The sequence below is a fragment of the Podarcis muralis genome, chromosome 1 (genome assembly GCF_964188315.1).
Source record: "Podarcis muralis chromosome 1, rPodMur119.hap1.1, whole genome shotgun sequence".
In the NCBI taxonomy this organism is placed as follows: Eukaryota; Metazoa; Chordata; class Lepidosauria; order Squamata; family Lacertidae; genus Podarcis; species Podarcis muralis.
In genome coordinates this window covers 78,197,285-78,219,325 of record NC_135655.1, presented here as the reverse complement: position 1 = coordinate 78,219,325, position 22,041 = coordinate 78,197,285, and the positions used below count along the sequence as shown (strand labels likewise).

At 42.3% G+C, this 22,041-nt stretch overlaps 2 protein-coding genes and 1 pseudogene across 5 annotated transcripts in view; 2 read left to right on the top strand and 1 right to left on the bottom strand.

Annotated features, from left to right (window-relative positions):
• Positions 1-2,895, bottom strand: part of IGHMBP2 (immunoglobulin mu DNA binding protein 2) — a 60,329-nt gene extending 57,434 nt beyond the window's left edge. Inside the window, exon 1 of one of the 2 annotated variants that reach the window (XM_028735993.2) lies at positions 2,702-2,895. In XM_028735993.2, coding sequence (XP_028591826.2) covers positions 2,702-2,787 — 86 coding nt within the window. In that variant the 5' untranslated portion in view covers positions 2,788-2,895. Of the gene's footprint in view, positions 1-2,610; positions 2,680-2,701 lie in introns of those variants that run through there. The other variant, XM_077932049.1, reaches the window with a different exon arrangement.
• A 42-nt stretch (positions 2,896-2,937) lies between these two features.
• On the top strand, positions 2,938-21,340 carry MRPL21 (mitochondrial ribosomal protein L21). Of its 2 annotated transcripts, none has more exons than XM_077932077.1 (7): positions 2,938-3,054; positions 7,779-7,839; positions 16,382-16,467; positions 17,721-17,884; positions 20,008-20,060; positions 20,606-20,709; positions 21,178-21,340. In XM_077932077.1, the coding sequence occupies exons 1-7, from the start codon at positions 2,994-2,996 to the stop codon at positions 21,240-21,242; spliced, it is 594 nt and encodes a 197-aa protein (XP_077788203.1). In that variant the 5' UTR covers positions 2,938-2,993; the 3' UTR covers positions 21,243-21,340. The 2 variants fall into 2 exon arrangements, with proteins under 2 accessions (XP_077788203.1, XP_077788199.1); XM_077932073.1 differs by having other exon boundaries at positions 2,994-3,114.
• On the top strand, positions 2,977-10,905 carry LOC144328459 (E3 ubiquitin-protein ligase RNF4 pseudogene; annotated as a pseudogene). Its single transcript, XR_013393735.1, has 3 exons — positions 2,977-3,054; positions 7,779-7,839; positions 9,219-10,905. The product of XR_013393735.1 is annotated as an E3 ubiquitin-protein ligase RNF4 pseudogene (transcript).
• Positions 21,341-22,041: the final 701 nt, after the last annotated feature.

Genomic DNA, 22,041 nt, shown 5'->3' with positions numbered 1-22,041 from the left:
GGTTGATGTGTGTCTACACAAGGGCCTTACTGTGTATTCAGGGATGTGAAAAGTGTCAAGACTACCCAGGCCCCCCTTGTCACAAAGTGTCCATGTATGCTAGGCCTGGGTAAATTAAGATTCTTGCTTGGGTAGTTTTACAGCAATCCGAACCGTTTGGCATCTCTCCACCCACCTTTTTTTCTTTTAGTTTAGCCTCAATACTAGGAAACAGACACTTGGTAATTTGCATAATATAAATTAACATTTGCAAAGGATCAAAAGACTCTGCAGGGGAAAAAGAGGTGCCAAATTTAAGGAACACAGAAGTTACAAGCTGTACAAAGATTAACGGATTCTATGCACATGTAGAATAAAATAATGACTCCAGAAATAAGAGATACCACATTTACATTTATCCAGAAGTAATTTACTGAACAACCCTGCACTAACTGATCTACCATCATACGCTGGCTGCCTGACAAGCCATGGGCAACTGCGCGTAGCCTCAAAGGGGAGAAATATTAAATTATCAACAGGAAGCATTGAGATATCAGGGGCTATTGACAGGCAGCAGAGTCTCAGGGCTATTCTGCTCTATATGAAAAGCTTCTTTGGAAGTTCACTTCAGAGCAATAAACAGAGGTGTGCAAGCCTGCTTTCCCCTTGGCCCTGGAGGGAATGTAGGGAATGAGAGACTTTCAATTAATAATTTGCTTCTGGCTGCTGTTTGTGAAACAAATCTAGAGTTCCCTTGGGTGTGAGGAACTGAGTGCATGGTTCCTTGGATACAGGCCTTAGCCTGAAAGTCTGATTATTTCGATACTTTTTCAGGTAATTTTAGAAAATCTTCCAACAATCTTCCAACAAGTGCTACAAGGATTACTCACCTAAATAAGTGTTAAGACATTTAACTCATCTTTAGGGAGGAGAGCCCATTTTACTTTATAACAATAAAATAATACTCAGCAACTAAGCCCATGGTTGCACAAGTTTGAAAACTTTAGTTTCTTTTACTATGATATAAGGAAACAGGATGGTATCACTTAAACTATATACTTTCACTGTGAGAAACAGAAACCATTTACAATAGCTGCTGGTTACTAACAGTGCATACTAGCCTACTCAGAAGTAAGTTCAATAGGACTTACCCCCAGGTAAGTATGTACAAAGCCCAAGGTTTGCCAGGTTTGACGCAAGACAGGGATTCTGTACCTTTGATAGTTTTGGTTCTAGAAAGGTGCTCTAAGGTCATATGCACCACAATTTGAGTAAGCGAAAGGCTGCTTCTGTGCATTGGCATCTTTACTAGTATTATTGTTTACACACTGCCCTTCAGAGAAATCCAGAGCAGCACACAACCCAGTAAAATGTTATTCTTAGAACAACTTTTACTTCATTTAGAGCAAAAACTAAAACAAACAATACAGTACAACAGTACAAAACTACCACCACTAAATTCAGATCAGATCTTTCTACCAATTGCCAGTCAGTAGGCCCAACAGCAGCTCATGAAAATAAATTATAAACATAAATTATAAAATCTAGTTGTAATCTTTACCCTGCAACATAAGGCTATGACCATCTCCTGTCTCCCCTGGGCTTGTATTGGGGGCGGGAGCTAAGAGCATGGCTTCCTTAAGGCCATTAGGGGAAAAATCAGGAAGAGCTGTTTGATGGTAAAAGCTGTTTGACAGAGGAATAGACTCCTTCAGAAGGTGGTGAGGGACTTTCTTTCCTTGGAGGTTTTTAACCAGCGGTTGGATGGCCATCTGTCATGGATACTTTAATTGAGATTCCTGCACTGTAGGGGGTTGGACTAGATGACCCTTGGGGTCCCTTGCAACTCTGCAATTCTATGGTTCTTTAGTTAATTCATGCCAGAGACATGACTAGAACAGTGGACTTGCTGATGAATAGCTCAATCTCTTAGCCATGTACGCTACCCCGGTTCTCTTGACAGGCACTAGATTTTGGGGGATGCAAGCTCCAGCATCAATTAAGTAGCCCATGTGGGTTCTAGTGTACTCCTATATTATGCTCTTCGAGCACCTGAGATCTTCAATGCATTTAACTTTTCAAACTATGGCTCACTGCTAGCCAAACAGCATAGCCATTACCTTCTACCTCATGAAGAAATGCTACTTGTATTTGGCTCTGTGCTTTACTCCCCCCCCCCCTTCTCTAAAGTCCTGGACACCCATCACCAAGCAATCCTGCCCATGTTTATTCAGAAGAAAATCCTAAATTGATCAGTGTGCGAGAGCTTCTTCGAAATGCCTGTGTGCAGGACTGCAACCTTTGCAGTCGCGCTTAGTTAGGGTCATTGAATGTGTGCAGAGATAGGCAAACAAAACTGCATCTTGTGTGTCGGGAGAGATTAATTCAGAAGTGCCAAAGGGAAGCTGACTGGCGGAAAAAACTTTGGACGGACTGTGTGCATAAAGGCCCCACGGGCAGCGCAATTCCCTATAAACGTATGTATTTCCTCAGAATAACGTTCCACAGTATTCAGCAGGGTTTGCTCCTCAGCAAGTCTCTTCAGGATTTTTTGTAAACCAATTTATAGTATGCCAAACCATACAGAAGTAACTAGGAAACTTTTTTTAATATAAATTTAAAAATCCGTACTTCGCTTTAAATAGTTTTATTTCCCCTTCGGGAATATAAGTCACACTGCTTCGTTTGTGACGGGGCCTTAGGAACTAGCCGCCGGCGATACCTGGCTTCCGAAATTTCGGCCTCCCTTTCCTCCTTCAGCATCTCCAGCTGCCGAGAGACAAAATCCTGAACCGCCGCCGTCGCCATCGCGGAAACCTCCGTGGGAGTGAGGGGTGGGAAGGCTTCACGGCGAAGGATTCCGCGCGGGAATAGGCAACGGACGCTCCCTGGACTCCTGGGCTTCTGTTTCCCGACGGCCCCGCTGCGTCGCTACTCCGGTCCCCCGTTCCCCACACAGCGCTGTATTTCCGGTTCCGCTGGGGCGGCAAAGAAAAAGGGAAGGAGCGGAGGGAATGGCCGTAGCGTGTGCACTTGCGTACCGGCGGCTTGTGAGCCGGGCGGGAACGCGGGCAGGTGAGGTCGCCTTCCATGCAGGTTCTTTCCAGCTGCTATTCCGGGACTGCAGTCTCCGTTGTAAGAAGGGGAGGGGGCTCTTCTTCCTGCTTGCAACCTCTCCCTAGTTCTTTCCCTGCCTTGCTTCTAAAGTGCCGTTTACCGCGTTCCCTAAATTGCCTACGTCCCTTTCTGTAGCTAAGTTTTCCCCATGAGCTCATCCAGTTTCTTCGTTGATAATTTTTAAGAGAGAACCAGCCCTAACCTTCACCGTTCCTTACTCAGTCCTCGCATCTTTCTGACCTTACTGGGTGCCTGTAGGCGTTTTCCAACGTGTGCGTTCAATTGTTTCTCTTAGTTGGGCTTGAGGGTTGCATTATTATTATGACTTCATCATTGCTCACGACGACTGTGTACAGTAATTCCTGTTCTGTAAGACAGATACAATAGGGTACAGTATCTGGCTATTAAGGAGCTAGGTAAGGTCATTTATCCATCCTGTTATAGTAGTAATTAAAACAGTTATTGGTTTTGTTTGTCTGTTTCACTCTAACGTGGATGTTTTGAAACTTTCCACTCTCAGCTTAATTGAAAATGTATTGCGTATAATTGTTATTGCGTATTGAAGAATAAGAGGCCTTGAGTGGTTAAGCTAAAAATCATAGGGGAAAGTGTGTTTTTATTTTTAAGATACTTAATAATTTTCTTAAAAACCTGAGGAATCAACCTTTGCAAACAAAAGTACCCTACTAACACAAACTACAGGAGAAGAATAAAAATATTAATAGTGATGTTATAATTGAAGATCTTTTGTGTTCAATTTTTTTTCAATTAGTGTTTAAGGGAACACCTAGTGAATTGAAGTGTTAAGCATGCTGACTGATAGAAACAAATGATTCTAGGATTTATACAATATAAATATTGTATAATTTATACAATATATTTATACACTATAAACAATATAAAGAAGGTTCTAGCAGACCAGCTGCAGGTGTTTCTAGAGTACAATGATTATCTGGATCCAGTTCAGTCAGGGTTCAGGCCTGGTTTGTGTACTTGGTCACCTTTATTAAGAGAGGAGCAGGTGGAATACAACCCTGTTACTCCAGCTTGCCCTTCAAGTGGCTTTTGTTGCTGTTGACTATGGACCAATTACTCAGGGTGGTTATTAGAGACACTGTATTACAGTGGTTTCATTCCTACCAGCATGGTGGAATCCAGAGTGTAGCATGGGTGAAGGCTTTCTAGCTCACTATTACTTGTGCTACGGAGTTCTGTAGGGTGTTATTTTGAAAACCATCCTTGGGCATTTTGGAGCGTGATGCCCAAGTGACTTGTGGCTAGGAGTGCCGTTTACCAGCTTGATCTGGTATGCCAGTTATAGATTTCCCATATTGTTGTCCTTTCCTCAGTCACCCCAGAAGTAATGCAGTAATTAATTACAAGCATTTTTATACTGCCATTCAATCATATTGCCAGGATAGATTGCAAGAATGAAATAATAAAAATGTCAATCCAAATGAAACCTAATAAACTAAAAGGTCACAAGATCATAAAAGCAGCATAAAACAGTCCTCAAGTTAAACCATTGTTCCCAGCTTATTTCTCGGGTCATAATGATTAGGTGAAAGTCACTGTTCTAAAAAATACCACTGGTTTAAACTGGTTCTGTTATCTCTGTCAAGGTCATAATAGTGAGGCCAGACGTAGCCTGGGTTTCATTCTCTCTCATTCTGTCTCTTTTTACAACTGATGGGGTGTTCTATATAAAGAGCATTAAGGTTTAGTCTTTTGATAAAATATTGTCAGTTTAAGTTAAGTCTGCTGCAACTGGATTTCTTACAGACAGTGCCAATCCTGAATGTATTGGATTTGTGACCATTCTGCTCATTTGCCTTCAGTAGCAGTAAAGCTCTGCTGGATGAAATGCCTCCAGTCTATTTTTTAGGAATCCTGCAACTATACATTGGAATCTACTCTGGATCAATATTGAGTAGAATTTCAGTGACATCATCTGTTCAGCTTCCCTGTTCTCCTACATCTGCTGGTGGAATCCCACTCCAAATCCAATTCATGCCTTCCGGTTTGCACTATCATATGCATCTCCATAGTGTTACTTAATACCTCATACAGGAGGAGACCTAGCATGGCAGGCATGTGGGAGAAAGAATGAGGAGGCCCATGTCCACTTGAGAGCCCACCATTGCTGATTCCAGCCTCTCTTCTTAGTTCCACCCCCTCCCCTTTTTGTAGCCTGGTGCAATAGGCTGGGTACCACTACCTATCCCTCCTGCTGCTCATTGTGACACTGCACACAACCCCCCCCCCCAGCCACCTGTTTAGTTTGCAAAGCAGACAGCCAAGTGGTGTATGTGGACCCAGATGACCCCTCAAATCCTGGTGTTGGCCCAAGCTCTATAAAGGAGCAAAATATTCCAGCATGCTGTTGAACAAGGCTTAAATCTAAGCAGATGTAGCAGGGGGCATCACACACATATTGCACTTAAAACATGCATGCTTATGAACTCAGAGGATGGTAAAATTAAAATTTGAACCAGCCCAGCATTTTCCAAATAATTTGTGAACCCTCTCTGTGCCTCTAAACTAACTACAATTCTCATACACCAGAGTCTGAATAACCAAGGAAACTTATAGCCTGGAAGGTCTACTGGAATCAGAGTAAGTTATAGAGTAAGAAAGATTAGGATTGTGCTTTTTAAGTCTGTAATCTGTTCACCTAATTCTTAACATGGTTCCAAGCGTAAGATGAGCAAGAGCTTCTTGGATTCTCCTGTGTGCTCAAAGTGTAGTGACAAAATTATAGGAATTTTTGTGCTACTACAAAAAGCCAAGAACCCACTGGCTATGAAATGTATTGCGTGTATAAGAGTTTGGTAAGTATGCCATCAAATAAGCAGCCAGAATTCCATAAATAAGGTCACCACTGGTAACCAGAGATTTAATTCTGGTAAATAACAGGGAAATCCTGCTGTATATTGCACTGCAGGAATGATGTATCTTTTGAAAGCTGCTGCTAACACAGGGAAGTGGAGAGTAGCTTCTTCAAAATGCTGCAACGAACCATTAATGTCATGGGTTTAAACAGAGGGGCTGCTTTGTGCATGTATACATTCAGACACATACAGCTGCTTGTCCCCTTTGGAAAAAAATCTCCTTCACCGAGTAGCAGGTTCAAAAGGGATCCACTCAAATGCAGTGAAAGCACTGAACCTCACTGATTAATTAGGAGCAGTGGTGGGATCTGGAAACCTGTGAAAGCTGATTTCTTCCAGTTGCATCCCCACCTCCACATTGGACCCTCTAGGGCAGCGTGCAGTGCAATCAACCCTCAGGAGCAGCTTGTCAGAGAGTAAAAGGGGCTGCAGCAGGAATGAGGAGCCATTATAGTATGAGTGCAACCATTTGTGTGTTTCACAATCCAAACCACTGGTTGGCTGCCAAACAGATTGAAAATTTCTGGAGCCTTATCCCCAGGTGACAGGATTTTAGATCATTAAGAAGGAAAGGACTCTGGTAATAACAGCAAATTTGGGCTTTTCTGCTTGTAATCAAATATAAAATGTGCTGATTAGGCTATGGATACTTCATGGACTCTTAAAGCCTAATCCTGTGCAGAGTTAGAAGTGCCCAACTCCTTTTGACATCAGTGATATTAGGCAGGCCAAGTCTTCATTGGATTGAGCCCCCAAGACTAGAACCAGAAGGAAAAGGGGTCTCCAAGGTTTCACTCAAGCAGCTGCTTAAAGGAACTGCTGAAATAACTTCCCTCATTAAATAGTCCACATTTTCATGTTCAACCCCTGTAAATAATTACTTAGTGCAGGTTGTTTTTTTCCTTGAAGGAAAGTAAGTCGAGTGCTATGACTGCAAAATGTGATTAAACTAATAAGCTGTTAGGAATAGCTGCTTCCAAGAATGGATTTTGACTAATCTTGCCATTAATTTGGTCAGGATAATGGTCATCATTTTTACTCTGCTCTCATTATTTCTGAGGCTTGCTGTCTACAGTAGAAGGAGTTATGTTTAAACTGTTTTTAATTTGATATTTTCCAGCTCACTTAATCTAGAAAAGCTAGCATTGGAGTGCTGGAGCCAAACTCACGAGGTGGTGGCCTCATATGCCTTCAGGCCAAGTCTCAGGATATTGCCTCATGAAGGCACATGAGGCTGCTACTTTGCTAAAGCTGATCAGGTCTGTGTCTGGTCAAGGCTTGAATGGGAGACCAGCTGGGAACAACATGTACACCACCTTGGCTTCCATGATGGAAGAAAGGTGAGATAGAAGTGTAATCAGACAAATAAATCTCTGCAAGATTTCCTTGAGCCCACTTCTGTTTCACCAAGTCTTTAGTATTGAAGGACTACAGGGACCTTTTGAGGCTAAATCTTGGTGCCTATTAATATTTTTGCTGTTAAGGGGGAAAAAAACCCATTAAAGATCTTGAAGAAAGGGAACATTCACATCCCATCTTTCTTTTGACACAACAGCCATTCCCACTAATTATGGAAATTAGTGAGGTGAGTGGGGCTAAGAGACTTCAGAGAAGTGTGACTAGCCCAGGGTCACCCAGCAGCTGCATGTGGAGGAGCGGAGACACAAACCCGGTTCCCCAGATTAGGAGTCTACCGCTCTTAACCACTACACCACACTGGCTTATTAAAAGCAGGTTCAGGTGTGAATCTAGTGCGATTCCTTTGTTTCTAATTCCGTCTTTCTCTTTCAGCCTCTCTGCTATGGTCTGCAGCTCGGAATCAAAGTTCACAAAGCACCTCATCACAGCAAAGGTAAGATTTGTTTGTGGCAGAACATGCGTCATCTTTCACCTCTAGGATCTTGATTGTCCTCTGTTAGAATTATTTTTATAGCATTTTTACTCTGCTCTTCATCTGAAAAGGCTCCTCGAGCTGCTTACAGATATTAATAAGGCAATCCCTGCTCTCAGGCTCACAGTGTAAAATATCCTAGAATTGTAGAGTTGGAAGGAACCCCAAGGGTCCTGTAGTCCAACCTCCTGCAATGCAGGAATCTCAACTAGATCATACGTATCAGATGGCCACCCAACCTCTGCTTAGAAACCTCCAAGGAAGGAGAGTCCACAGCCCCCCTAGGGAGACAGTTCCTCTGTCAGACAGCTCTTATAACACGAAAGGAAAAGGGATAATGAGGGGAAGAGGGAGGGAAAGCAAACACTGGCATTAGATTTTAGTTACAGAGTTATTGTAATGATCAGCTGGAATGGAAATAGTTCAAGGAGAAGGCAAGGCAAGCATTGTTCTCTCAGCTGAATGGATAGAGTGACTCTCTTTCTCTTCTCTCCCTCTGCTGCGGCATGATGGAATGTTGCTGCAAGATGGGGGAATGTTGAGGGGAAAGGGAAGGCCTGATGGAGCTGGCTTCTCTGAAGAATTGATAGTTGGAGATTTCAGCAGAGACTCAGCCCCCCCCCCCCCAATCTATCCTTCTGCTTTAAAAACAGAGTTACCATGTTAGACCTAGGACCTACTAGAAAAACACTGCACCATAAGGGTGCAGTTTCAGGAACCTCATGTGCATGCATGTTAGTGCCACACTGGAACTTTAGGAATAAGTTCCCCCAAACCTCCTTTTGGGAGAAAGAGCTACACAAAACAAGATAAGTGTTAAAGGAGAACTGTGACACATGCAGAAACTCCATGCTGGTCTGCCTCTTCTTGGGTGGCGTAGGCAATGCTGTTCCTTGGCCTGTCATGAGGACAATCAAAAAAACAAAACTGTGGATTCACCACCAGCACTGCATAGTTTGCAAGATTTGTATGTGCATTTTCAAGGCTTGGGTGTACACACTGAATGTGTCATACCTGAAAAATACCTCTTGCAAGAGCAGCCCTAGGAGGTGCGCTCTAGTAGAGGCAATGCAAAGGAATTTCATTTAATATTTCCCATCATCCTCAGCTTGGCTCTGTGCCCTGGTTCTTCTTGAACAAGAGGCATTCATCGGTTTTCCATGAATTCTTCCCTTCTCCTTATCAGACTCTTGTATAAAGAGAACTGTCAAGGTAGGGAAAGATACTCCACCTCTTAATAATCCTAATTGTTTTAGCTAACCTCTTGGCTGAAAGGTAGAAAATTAATATTGGTGTGCTTGCTTCTTAGCCTAATCATGTTTCTTCCTACTTTAATGCAGTTCTAAAGAGTAACTCGAAATACACCCTAACTCCTCGAGATTTTGAACTTGCTCGCAGCTTCGGAGTACCTGGTATAAAAGAGACAACTCCAAAAAAAGTTACAGTGCTCCAAAGCATCACCAGTTGCATAAAGTTGCTTTAGAGAGAGCATTCATGGTCATCATTATCACATTACAAAATTGGTTGGCAACTAAGCGGTGAACAGCACGCGGAGATAAGGGGGAAAGCAAGTACTCTGCAGCCTGTGCCTCTCCCATCCCTGTGCATCATGAGTTCAACTAGTACAGAATGTAATGCAACCAAGGACAGGAAAAGCAAGAGGGGCAGTCCCAACACCTCAGCAAGACCTCGTAATGCTCTGGACAAGATGATGGGGGGAACTGCTTCTGAACCCTGTATCTCCTCTTCCTCCTCCTCCTCTTTGCCTTCTACTTCCTCCCTGGCCTTACCTTTACAAACTGCCCTTGCTGGCTCCCCTCCTGATGCAGGCCCGAGTTTTATGGAACAAACTACTCCTTTGAGTGATAGCAAAGGAACTGAGCAGCAGGACATTCAGAGAAAGTATAGTGGAGCCAAGACTCACTCTATGCAAACTCGTAATCAAAGGAAAATAGCTGCTGCAGCTGCACAAGTAGAGCCACTCAGACTTGATGATAGAAGTGTTGATGAGGAAGTAGTTGACCTCACTTGCGAAACTTCAGAACCTATAGTTGTTGATCTCACACATAACGATTCTGTTGTGGTTGTTGGAGAAAGTGGACAGCAGCCCAGTAGAGAGTTCAGACGTCAACCATTGTCTGACAGTCTTATATTAAGTAGTGATGATGATGATGATGATAGCGGACACACAGAGAGTGATGCTCTTGCCACTAGAGAGCTGCCCAGAGAAGTGGGAAGGAAGGAATTTGCAAGTTCAAGATCCTCAGGCACTGTGTGTTGTCCAATTTGCCTAGAGAGCTATGCAGAGATTGTGCAAAGCGGACGGCTTATAGTGTCAACAAAATGTGGCCACATCTTCTGTAGTCTGTGCCTCAGCAATGCTCTTGGGCATGCAAACTTTTGCCCAACTTGTAGAAGGGAACTCACTCAAAAGGAGTATCATCCAATTTATATATGAAGACCTGGGTGTTCCTGAACACAGTCTAATGCGGCCTTCATAAACATGAGTGAACTCCAAAGAACACACAAAGTATATATGACTTATATATGACAGTTAGCAATTTCACTTTTTTCCAGTTGGCCTCCTTATAGTCCAGTTATACTGTTTAAGCTTCATTTTGCTTTAAGGTTTTTTGCAGCTCACATTTTTTGAGGTCTGTAGAAGTTTGAAGAACAGCTGGAAGGATATGTCTGCTGTTGCCACATTGCTTTGTGCAGATATCTCATTTCAGTTCTTCTAGTTCTGTTGCTGCTTTGAGAAAAGATTGTTATGTAGTGAACTCATTTATTCAAGACTAGGCCATTCATAGTCATCTATGATAATACAGCCTGCAGTTTCTTTTTGCAATTTGCCTTGTAAAAAACTAAAGCCAGTCTATTCCATATCTACTTGTTTTCTAGTGGCAAACATCTCTTTCTGTTGATGTAGCCCCAATAAAGTTCCATGATCTCATAAACAGATCAAAATTTATAAAACACTGTGGCTCATTTCTAATACTGCATGCATAAATGATTTATTACAAATAACTTTTGGTGGTCTGAGTCTTCTCTTTAATAGAATACAGCCATAATGTTAGATGTGAACAGCTTTTCCTGTCCAGACATATGCTTATGGAGGAATTCATAATGCAGTCCATACCAATGTTGCCACTTGGGGCAGAATCACATTGATATGAGCTAAACCATTTATGTGAAACACTCCTCAAATGGTTGGAAGAGGATAAAGTAATGATCTGCTTCTCATAAATGGTTTGCTGTGGGAAATCTACTTCCATAGGGACATGTTTCAAGCAGCAAGCATGTAAGACTTACTTGAACCGCACATGATAAAGTCAACATGAGTTGCGGTAACTCACTTTCTTAGCCCTGTTATGTATTCATAGTAGAACTATGAATGGCTTGACATGTTGAACTTTTAGCTGCTGCTGTACTAATAGGTCAAATTGCTTTAAAATGTTTTATGTTGCTAACTCTTAAATTAAAGGCTTTCTCTTCAATGTATGCCACCCAATCTTCAGTTGGTAGAAAACATGGGATGCAGATAATGAGCAGCATCTCACCAGGCCTTAATCTGCAAGGTATTTGGGCTGCTGTGAGTCTCATAATATTTTTCCCCATGTTTCTTCTTTATTAGATTTTAAATGAGTCTCATAACATAATGAAACTTCACCCATTACATCTTGGAGAGCCAGTGTTATGCTTCCAATTCAGCATTAGATTGAACACCTTTTTAAAAGGGGATGTTTCCTTAGTCTCCCTGCAGCCTACTATAGGGGCCTAACTGCACACACCCCATATTAGACTTGCACATAGCCTGTCAATCATGTGGAATTGTTAGGACTTCCACAGATGGAATTGTCTCCCTGAACGTGGGCTATGGGGATCAAATACTCTCTCTGCAAATGCATCTGGTGTTACCAAAACCTATATGCAGCCCCCAGCTTTCGAATGGAGGTTAAGTAGAGTGCTAAGTGGTCTGTCACTTGCATTCACCCCTACCATCACAGCTTATGTTCTGTTTGCACAGGCACTCTTATTAAAGAACAAATTACAGGGACAGACCTTGGTAATCTGGTGCCTTGCGGGGTCCAAATTTTGCCACACACCCTTCCGTTGTGGTGCCTTCCGAAAGCCAGGTAAGGGAGGCATCAGGCTTTGGGAAGGATGCACAAAGCTCTGGCAGGCCCCTACAGCTCTCCCATCTCATTTACAAAGCTGGGAAAGTGCTAACTAGAAAGTTGCAGAATGTATTTTTGAGGTCATTTATTTGAGTCATGAGGGGAAAAACTGAATTCCTGTGTAGAATCCTTAATGTACACCAAACTGGAGGGGTACAGCAATCACTACTGTTGGCCAATGCTGTATGGAACCTAACACTTCACCAAACTAGTCTTTGCATAAAAGTTTTAGCAAAACTATGTGTTAGGGTGCCTCAACCCCTTACACAGTTTCCTGAATCCTTGCAGTGAAAGGGTGTGGGGTTTTTTTTGGGGGGGGGGTGTTATCTAGTGGCAGTTGAAAAACTGCACCCAAGTTAGCAAAATGCAGTAACAAAAACTACATCTGCATAATGGACTGTTCTTGATGGTAGGCAGCAATTGCCATGTGACACCATGACAAGGATAGAATAATATTTAGCAAGTGAGTCAGAACTTAAAACTATCATATTCAGGTGGGTTATTGCATGCTGTTGTTTGACTAGAGACTGGACAACTCCGCCACAGAACACTACACTATTACTTTTATAGCATATAAATAAAGCCATAGGCTATGCTAAAAACGGATGGAATAATTGACAGAATTCTCTGCTAAGTTTTGTGACCTCTGCCATTTCTCAAGGACAAGGTCACAGACATCTGAATACAATTTACCCGCATTTAAAAAGAAATGAGTTCCTAAAGGACTGTCAGTTTTTATGTGTGGTTTTCATTTGGTGATGTATATATAATTAATGTTTGTGAGGTGCCCCCCCTCGGTATTCGTAAAAGAATTTTATTTTTGCAGCAAAAAAGTAATCCGAGTACTCCAGTAGTCTTTTAAGGGCTTGGCAATTAAATTATGCTACTCTAATTTCTTTCAAATACTAATTCTTTAGCATTCCTAGTATTAAATAGCCCCTGCTTTTTATTGTATTGCTCATTTTTCCTTTTTGCCCACTGGATGTACCTTAGCAGAAGCAGCTCAAGACCCATAGGCGGTTCATGCGTAGGGGAAAATATTCTGTTTCCTGCTTAGGCTTATTATTAGCAGGTGAAATCTTTAGACCAGATTTCTTAACTGGCATTGTTCTCTGCCATCTTTAGCAAGTGAGAATATGTGTTCTTGGGTTCTTGCTCCTCATGAGTTCTGAAACTTTTGATCTACAGAACCAAACAATACAGTTCCAAAGTTTTGAAGGTAGTACTTATTTATTTGGAGTTGCAGATTTCCAGAGTTTGTGTGAACCTGAAGGAATTCACGCCGTCTGACAGAATACTGATGGATAGCAAAGGGAATGCATATTTGAGTTGTCATTCGTCAGTTTTATGCCAGCAGCCTAGGGTCTCTTGCCAGGCATTGCATCTCCAGAAAATGTGTGCTGTCAAAAGCTGTCACTATACTAGAATTTTTAGGTAAGCTAAAGTGCAGCTAGCTTCTGGGAAAGCCAATTCAGCTTGGAAACTGACAGCCAGTTGCCCAGGTAGTTTGAGCAGTTGTTATTTATTTGACACCTGCCCTCCAACATGAGGTTCCAGGGTGTGGGTTGCAATAATTTAAAATACAATATTAAAAACCATTAAAACATATCATGATCAAAAGAATATCGAAGATGCTATGAAATTTCCTTATTAAGACACCCTTGGGGAAATTTATTGTACTGACATAGGGACGCACCATTCTTTCTGAATGTGTGTGACGACTCTTCACAGGAGTACAGCTTACAGTGTTAAGGGGGAAGCCATATAGAGAAAGGAGGAGGTATACGCAAATATGTGACAGGTGTCTAACCTCTGGATTTCACTGCATGAACTGTATAATGTCTTAGGTAAGTCAAGAGATGGCTTAATCCTGTCTTCCAAAAACCAGTACATGACTGCCTGCAGAGCCTTCCTCAGCCAGCTCCATAGATGGGTTTACAGTCAATGGCTGTTCAAGATAATGTTGGCCTCCCTTTTTACTTGCTCCTAGCTCCTAGCCAAGTAACCAGTTAATATTCTATTATTCACACAAAAATCTTCAGCATCACAGAACAGGTGTATCTGGTACTGAACACTTCCTGCCTTAAGAGATTAAAAAACAACACAACAGCTCTTTGTATTCAATGTTCCCTGTTTCACTACTCTACTCTAAATTCCCTTGCTTAGTTAAGCTAGTTCACTTTTCTGCATAAACAAAAAAAACGCTTTTCATCTTAAACAAAAATCCCATCAGGATTCCAATAGTAACCAGTTTTGAAAGGGGTGACCCAAACCCATTTTGGCTCGTGCTAGAAGGCATTACTGAACTCCCTTAATCATGGTGAGTGCAAGGGTGTGCATAAATTATGTTGTAATCTATGCATTCACAAATCACCATTGACTTTCTGACTTATGGTTGTAAGATGCATGTGGCCATTGCTTCATTTCTCCCACTTGGCTCCACTCCTGGCACAAGTAGGATAAACAAACCTGGAAGCTTTGTTTTCCCCGTTACATCTGAACTAGGGCTCATTCTTTGTTGCTCCCTAACAAGCCACAGTCAGCAGGCCAACCATAAGCAGTGACTTAAGATTGGCTGGCAATTGTTGCTTATTAGAAAGTATAAGGCCCCAGTCCCTGGTTCAGACATGGTGTGGTGCCAAGGTCGTCTGCTTTGTTTCTCCTGCTTGCTCCAATAGAGAACAGAATGAGGAGCAATTGGGCAGCATGTACTACATAATACATTATGAAATTACCCATAATGACCGCTGTATCGTTACAGTGTCTAGGAAGCTGCTTTGTGTGCAATCAATCACAGTCTTAACTTAGACTAATCAGCATAATAACAAATCACCATTTAGTAGGGAACGCATGTTTTAATGCTCCCTAATGGCAAATTCCTTGCTTGTAGAAGTACTTTTTAAAAGGGAGGTACCGGGGTGTAGCCTGAGATAATCCTATCTGAATGGCATGTACTATGGTCCTACCCCGTTAATTCTTCTGGTTCTACTTCTCCCAACAATCATGTTTCCTTCATAATCAGAAATTTTATTTATCCCTCTCTTTCATCATAAATAGATTTACCATTGGCTAGGTGAGGCCTTTTCAAATTGAGGTGGGGTAATGGCAGGTATGGGGAACTGTTGGCCCTCCAGATGTTGCTGAACAGCAAGTCCCATCAGCCCCTGCAGACATGGCCAATAGCAAGGAATGATGGGGGTTGTAGTTCAGTAACACCAGAGTGGAAGAGGCAAAGCTTCCCCAGACCTGCTCTATAGCACATGTTCTTGTTCCAAGTAGTGATGGCTGGTCCACATTGGGGCTGGACACAGAGACCAACTGTAGGTGGAGCCAGAGTCAATGACAGGCAGAGCCAACTAATTCTAGTGTTGTCCCCATCCTCCTCTCTGCCGAGTTTTTCAAGGGCACAACTGAGACTAAGGAGAAGGAAGCTGACAGGCAGTGCTACCCTCTGGACGTTTTGTAAGTAAGAAGGCAGGTAGGGTGGGGGCTGGCTGTGAATAGAACCAAGTAAGTGAGGCAGCTCCCCAATTGTCCTAATAGACCAACCTCTGCTGGTTCCAAGTTTCCAGTGGAATTGTAGCACTTGTGCATTGATTTCTGATAATTTGCAAAATAACTGGCTTACACCCGCATGTTTCAAAATTCCAATTCCATGGACGCATGCCTCAAGTAAGAAGATCTCCCTGCTGGGTAAGACCAAAGGCCTACCTAGCCCAGCATGCTTTTCTCACAGGGGCCAATTGAAGCAAAGCCTATGGGAAGTCCACAAGCAAGACATGAGTTCATTAGCACTCTCCTGTTCATGATCCTCATTCACTTGTTCTGCACAGCCAACATTTTGCCATCAGGGCCGTTTGCACCACCAGTTTTTTTGAAAAGGAAAATGCCTCTGGTTTCACACCAACACAAGCTTTGGATCTCCATGCCTCAGGTCTCACTTCGTCATTGCTTCGTATACCCAACTTCCCCATCACGTTCTGAATCTTTTTGGCTGAACTCCTCTTACTGATTCCTGACTTTTGGGAGCAGCTGTGAAATTGGCTAGATGGACATAAAACGGACGTCTATTTCATATAAAGATTCCGTAACGGGACAGAACCTATCTCTAGTTGTGGTTCTCACTGTTAAAAGATATGAGGGAAATAGTTTTGGAAAACAAGATGACAAGGACTCTTGGGCTAAGTTTGTTTTTGTTTTCTCTGTACGCTATTGTTTCCAAGAGAAAGCCATTTTCTTTCTTATTTAGGGACGATATTTGAAATACCCTTATAGGCTCAAGTGCTTGGCTATTACATTCATAAAAGTATATTCTTATTTCGCAGACTCCTTCCAAAAACATCCTTAACTTCTCCCCCATATCCTGAAATCAAACTCCCTGATCCTCTAGAAGAGGCCGAACACCACAGAGGTAAATACACATAGCTGTTCAAAGCCAAAGGGTACGGCTGTACCTATTTGCTGTATTTGTTTTGATTTCTCATTGTCTTCATTTTTTTCTATTTTGCATCTTTACAGTTTGCATGCCTAAAGAGCATTGACTTTAAGAAAAATTGAAGCAAAGCAATGCAGTGTCAGGGACTGGCAAGGGTCCGAGGAGTGTGTGGCGGAGGCTGTGGGGCCAGAGTCAGATCCAGTGGAAGAGGGCAGTGATTTATGAGAGTTGGTGCCTCCTGCAAGGCAGGAACTGGAAGAATGGGGAGAGTCCGAGCAGTCAGAGATAGGGAGGAGGTGCAGGATGTGGGTAAAGAGCCAGGGCTGGAAGAAGAGCAGAATCCCCTCTGTCTTCTTCTCCGTTGTCCTCCAGCACCAGGAGGGGTTTGAAGAGGTAGGCAAAGCAACAACTTCCATGTAGAAGAAGCCACAGGTTGGTTGCATGCATCCCATCAGGTGAGGGTACTTAAGTTTGGGTGAAGGCATGGTCACACTGTTGCTCCAACAGTCCTGCTCTGAGCACAAGTCTGGGGAGGGATGCCAGCTACTTAGTCGCCAGAAGCGTATGTGCATGCTTTGCGCACCTTAGGAGCTACTGCAAGTGTGTGTTTTGTCAAGAAAGAATTAAACTACCAGCCACCTGTCCTCTTCTGGCTGGGTTGTGCTCAGGACATGCAGTAAGAGATAAAAGAGCATGGGGACTGCCTTGCACAAAGTAAGACCATTGGTCCATCTAGCTCAGTTTTGTCTACAGCAGGGTTTCCCAAACTTGGGTCGCCGGCTGTTTGCACTACAGTGTCCATCATCCCTGACCACTGGTCCTGCTAGCTAGGGATGATGGGAGTTGTAGTAAGCAATTGGGGCAGAAGGAATGGAAGTATAGAGAATATGACGATGAAGTTCATAACATGTGGGTGGCAATGGCTATTATAAAGCATGATTATCGATGAAATGGACAACAAAATAAATGTTCAGCCCTGGAACTGCTCATTGCAGACCAGAGTAGCCACTGAGTATACAAAAGGTTTAACTTCAGTGGATCTTCAGAACCGCTCACTGCAACTTAGGCCTTAGAACCAGTTTTTGTAGTTGTTGGACAATGAGGACTGTGACGTGGATTATTACGTTATTGTGAAAGAACTATTTGCTTTATCGGCAGCTAGTATCACACACACATACACACACAACATTCCCACCTCATTTATTCACTAACTTACCATTTTTATCCAGAGATTGTTCAAAAAGTAAATGAACTAATAGCCACGGGACAATATGGAAGACTGTTTGCAGTTGTTCACTTTGCCAGCAGACAGTGGAAAGTAACCAGCGAAGACTTGATTTTACTTAATAATGATATACCAGCTGAATGTGGAGACAGAATCCGAATGGAAAAGGTAAGCTTTATATTAGCAATTGCTTTATCCTATATCAGACATATTTCATTGGTGTCCTCATTTTTTAAAGTGATTGGATTCCCTATGTTATTAGATGGGTGTCAAATAGGATGTTAAATATCACTAAGAATGTTTGGGCTGATTCAGACAAGCAATGCTAATTTTCTCCATCTTTTGCCTGTAAACTTGGGCATGGAGAAAATTTAGTGGGAGCCAGCTGCTTATATGGGGACAAGGACAGTAGTAGCTTGAAAAAAAGGACAGCTGTGATCCCAGAAATGGCTGCACCTGTCCCCATGTAAGCAAATGATTAACAATAAAATTTCTCCATGCACACACAACACCAGTTTGTATGGCAAGCCCATGCTCTGTCTTCACAACGATGAAATGTCTAGAAATATTAAAGTGATTAATATTTTGGGTGAACACCCTTGTCTTGTTAGTGCTTTGATTCTTACTTTCATCTATTCTTGTACAAGCTGGTTGACCTTCATAGGCTCCTTTAACCTGTTGCTATGGAGGGAGGGATGTTGTTTTTAACTAATGAGTGCTTCGCAGGCATTGGCATCTTGGAAATCATATGGAAAGCCAAATTTCAGATTCAGGGTTTCCGATCCCCAGAATTAAATTTACGATGGTACTAGAAAATCACACACACACCATTTGTATTTTGGGAATTAGTATCATCTTGCTCTTCTCTTTCCATATTAGCACTTTACAAGCATTAATGCTACGTAGTAAACGTTATGAGTCTCTCCTGTGCTCACTGAAAAGAGATGCTAGAATTCTTATTACTAGGAAATGACCTAGTATAGAATAGAATTCTAGCCACAGGTATCAGCTGATCTTTGATTTTACTTTCATTATTTTTTGGAGGAGGGGAAAACCAAATATACCGTGAACTTTCATGCAGACCAGAGGGGTTCATTTGCCTAATTCAAACCAAACCAGTCCAATGTCATTCTCTTAGATACTGCTCATAAGCATGCTACCCATGAGCATGTTTTGAGACTGCTAACACTGGCCTGCTTTGTTGCTGTCCAGATATGGCACACTTACATGTTGACAAATGCACCTGCTCTGATTTGTAAGCAGGACTGGAATTCACATGGAAATTGTGGGGGGTGGGGGTGGAGTATCCTTCAGTATCTAACCTAATCCACTTTTAACACTAACACAGCCTGTTTAATCAAAATACCCCAAGTTGTCATGAAATGAAGTTGTGTTTAGTTCATCAGCATGCATATTCTAGTCAGGTGCCCTGTTATGGAATAATTTAGCAAGAGAAAAATGCTTCCCACAAACCTAGTTCTCTGGTTTCATTTCAGAGAGGCCTCCCTGGGGATTGTGCTCCTTTCAACCACATGCCACATCCATATGTGAAACGGATCAGGTGTTTGCAGAAAGCTGACAGCTGGGAGTGCTAAAATTTAGATCGGGGTGAAAAAGTCAGGCTTTCATGTTTAAGCCTCCAGTAACTCCTGACCACAATCCTGTCAAGATATAGCACCGAACTAGAACTTAAGAAGTTCCCAATTATCAGCTGTGTGCACAGTGCTTCACTGGCTTGTTAGAGTTGTGGGCAAAGGTGTTTAAAAGGCAGTTAACACACGATATTGAAGTTCCCTGCATTGGGGTGATGCTACCTGCTTTCTTGAGGTTACCAGCTCTGAACCCCAACAGCTGCTGCAGAGCTGTGAGTTTTCAGTGGTGGAGCAACCACTGGTATACTTTACCCTCTTCTTTTGCAGTGTGTGGCTCTTCCTACAGGAGCTAAAGAAATCACTTCATGTGCGAAAACAGCTATTCTGTTACTTTTCCCTCCTGTCTCACCATTTCACAAAAGCTAATGATGTTGTCTTTTGTTCGAAGTGAAGAGGGATCTTAGTGTATACCCTAAGTTGGGGCCAAAAACACAGTTCTCACCAAAGACAGTATTTATTTATTGTTTAGGCTAGGGCCTGCTTCTCCTCTGTGTTACCCTTCCTTAGTCAGCTGTAAGCTGTGGCTAGAAAACTTCATTGCAAATGTAAAGCTCCTTTCCCCCCAAGTACGTTGACAACATTCTGATGGTGTTATGACAGTCGTGTGGTGACAGATGTGAATTATTTAATCTTGTCCAGGTATTGCTGGTTGGTGCAGATGACTTCACCCTGCTGGGAAAGCCACTGCTGGGGTAAGGCATACTTTAGAATAATTCTCTCTTGAGGTCAGCTGCCACCTTTATTAAAATGTTTTCAGACAGGTGCAATTAGGACAATAATAACAACAACAGAACCCCACAATAAAAACCGCTAAACAATACCCCAACCAAGAGTTCAGCTGCTTCAGCTTTTATAGTTGGAGTCAGTCAGGGCTCCGCCCTCCCAGGCTGGGTGGAAAAGGCCTGCAAGGCAAGGAGCAGGTCTTCCAGGACTCACAGCCAAGATGGTCTTGTAATGGTGGGAGAGGCAATTGTTAAATGTTTGGGGCCACTGTGACACATGGTATTCTCCCCACCCTGATTTTGGGTTCTTTTGCATGTGACAAAAGCAACCGTAAACAGCTCCAAACATAATTATGCCTGGGACCCATTCTGTGATGTGAAAAAAACTAGAGATGTAGCCCAAAATGGACCCATAGCCTTCATGTCTGTTTTTTTTCTTTTCTTTTCTCTTTCTACTTTACCATTCTCCGTTTGATTAGAATAAAATGTACAATGTTTTCCTCTTTACTATAAAGGAAGGATCTAGTCCGTGTGGAGGCAACTGTCATTGAGAAGACGGAGTCTTGGCCAAAAATACGTATGATAATCCGTCGAAAGTCTAATTACAAGAAAAAAACAAGTAAGATGAAAAATATACATAAGCCCTTCTCTATCAAGCTGTAGAATGCTGTGATGGCACCTAAGCTGGTGTTATGTCTAGAATCAAAGAATGCAGTGTCCTATGTGTCCATAGAATAGCTGGGATGGTGTTCCATCAGTTAGAATCCCTTTCTTTTTGCTGGTCAGTTATTCCTGGTTTGGTTTTCACTCTCCAGATCTTGCCTATGAAGCCAAAGATGTTAACAAGCTGAAACAACATCTTTAGGCTAATCTTAATCAGCATGCTTAGTAAGGAACAAATGACAGCTTATTCCTCAGTGCCTCTGGCAGAAACCTTTAAGATGTATGTGATGAGTAGAAACTGAAACCTGAATAGATTTGAAAGTGCTTCTCTTTGTTTAGGATTATTTGACTCTTTTTGTTAACATACTTAGGTAACTGAACTCCAAGGCTGTTCTCTGATCTGTGTTTTTCCATTCTCTTTCAGTTTTAATTCAGCCACAAACCGTTCTCCGGATAAACAGCATTGAAATTGGTCCTGTTCTGTCATGACGAATTGTTGGGCTTGCAGTTTCAGGGCGATATGAAAACTGAAAAATATTTCAGTTGCATTTCATTTGTTGTCAATAAAGAAAACTATTATGAAATAACTTTTGTTCAAATATGATTTCTAACTTGATATAGATTGTTCTGAAACTACTGTCTTGTGAAATTGGCGGTTAAGGAATGATTGACAAGATACTCCCTGCCCCATCTGAGCTTGGTGTAGAATAATGTGGAAAAGACTACGCAGCTTATAACCCCACCAGCTTCACACACACACACACACACACACACACACAGAGAGAGAGAGAGAGAGAGAGAGAGAGAGAGAGAGAGAGAGAGAGAGAGAGAGAGAGATGAGACCCTGCAGCAGCCCAACAGCCATGTGTGGTGGGGTTGACTGATTTGCCTCATGTTGGCTGCCTGAGACTGGTGATGGTTTTATTTTTCCACATGACTCATTTCATGCTAAATCCTCTACCTGTAGTTTAAATATCAGAATGAGTTCCCATAATCATAACATATCAATGAACTGAAGCAGATGTCTCATTTAAAACAAGCAAACATATTCTTAACTTGTTAACATGGTTGATATTATTTTCTGTGCTGCAACAGTGCAGCCTAATCACCTCTGATTCAGCTCATGCCTCTTGTGCTGCAAAGCAATCTGCGACTCTCCCAGTGTTGTTGCAGCTCCAGCCATCCTGGGCAATGGTCAGAGATTACTGCAACTGGGGTTCAACATCTGGAGGGTCCCAGGTTCTCCATCCCAGCTCTGAAGCTAATGCTGTTGCAGAACACTTGTTAA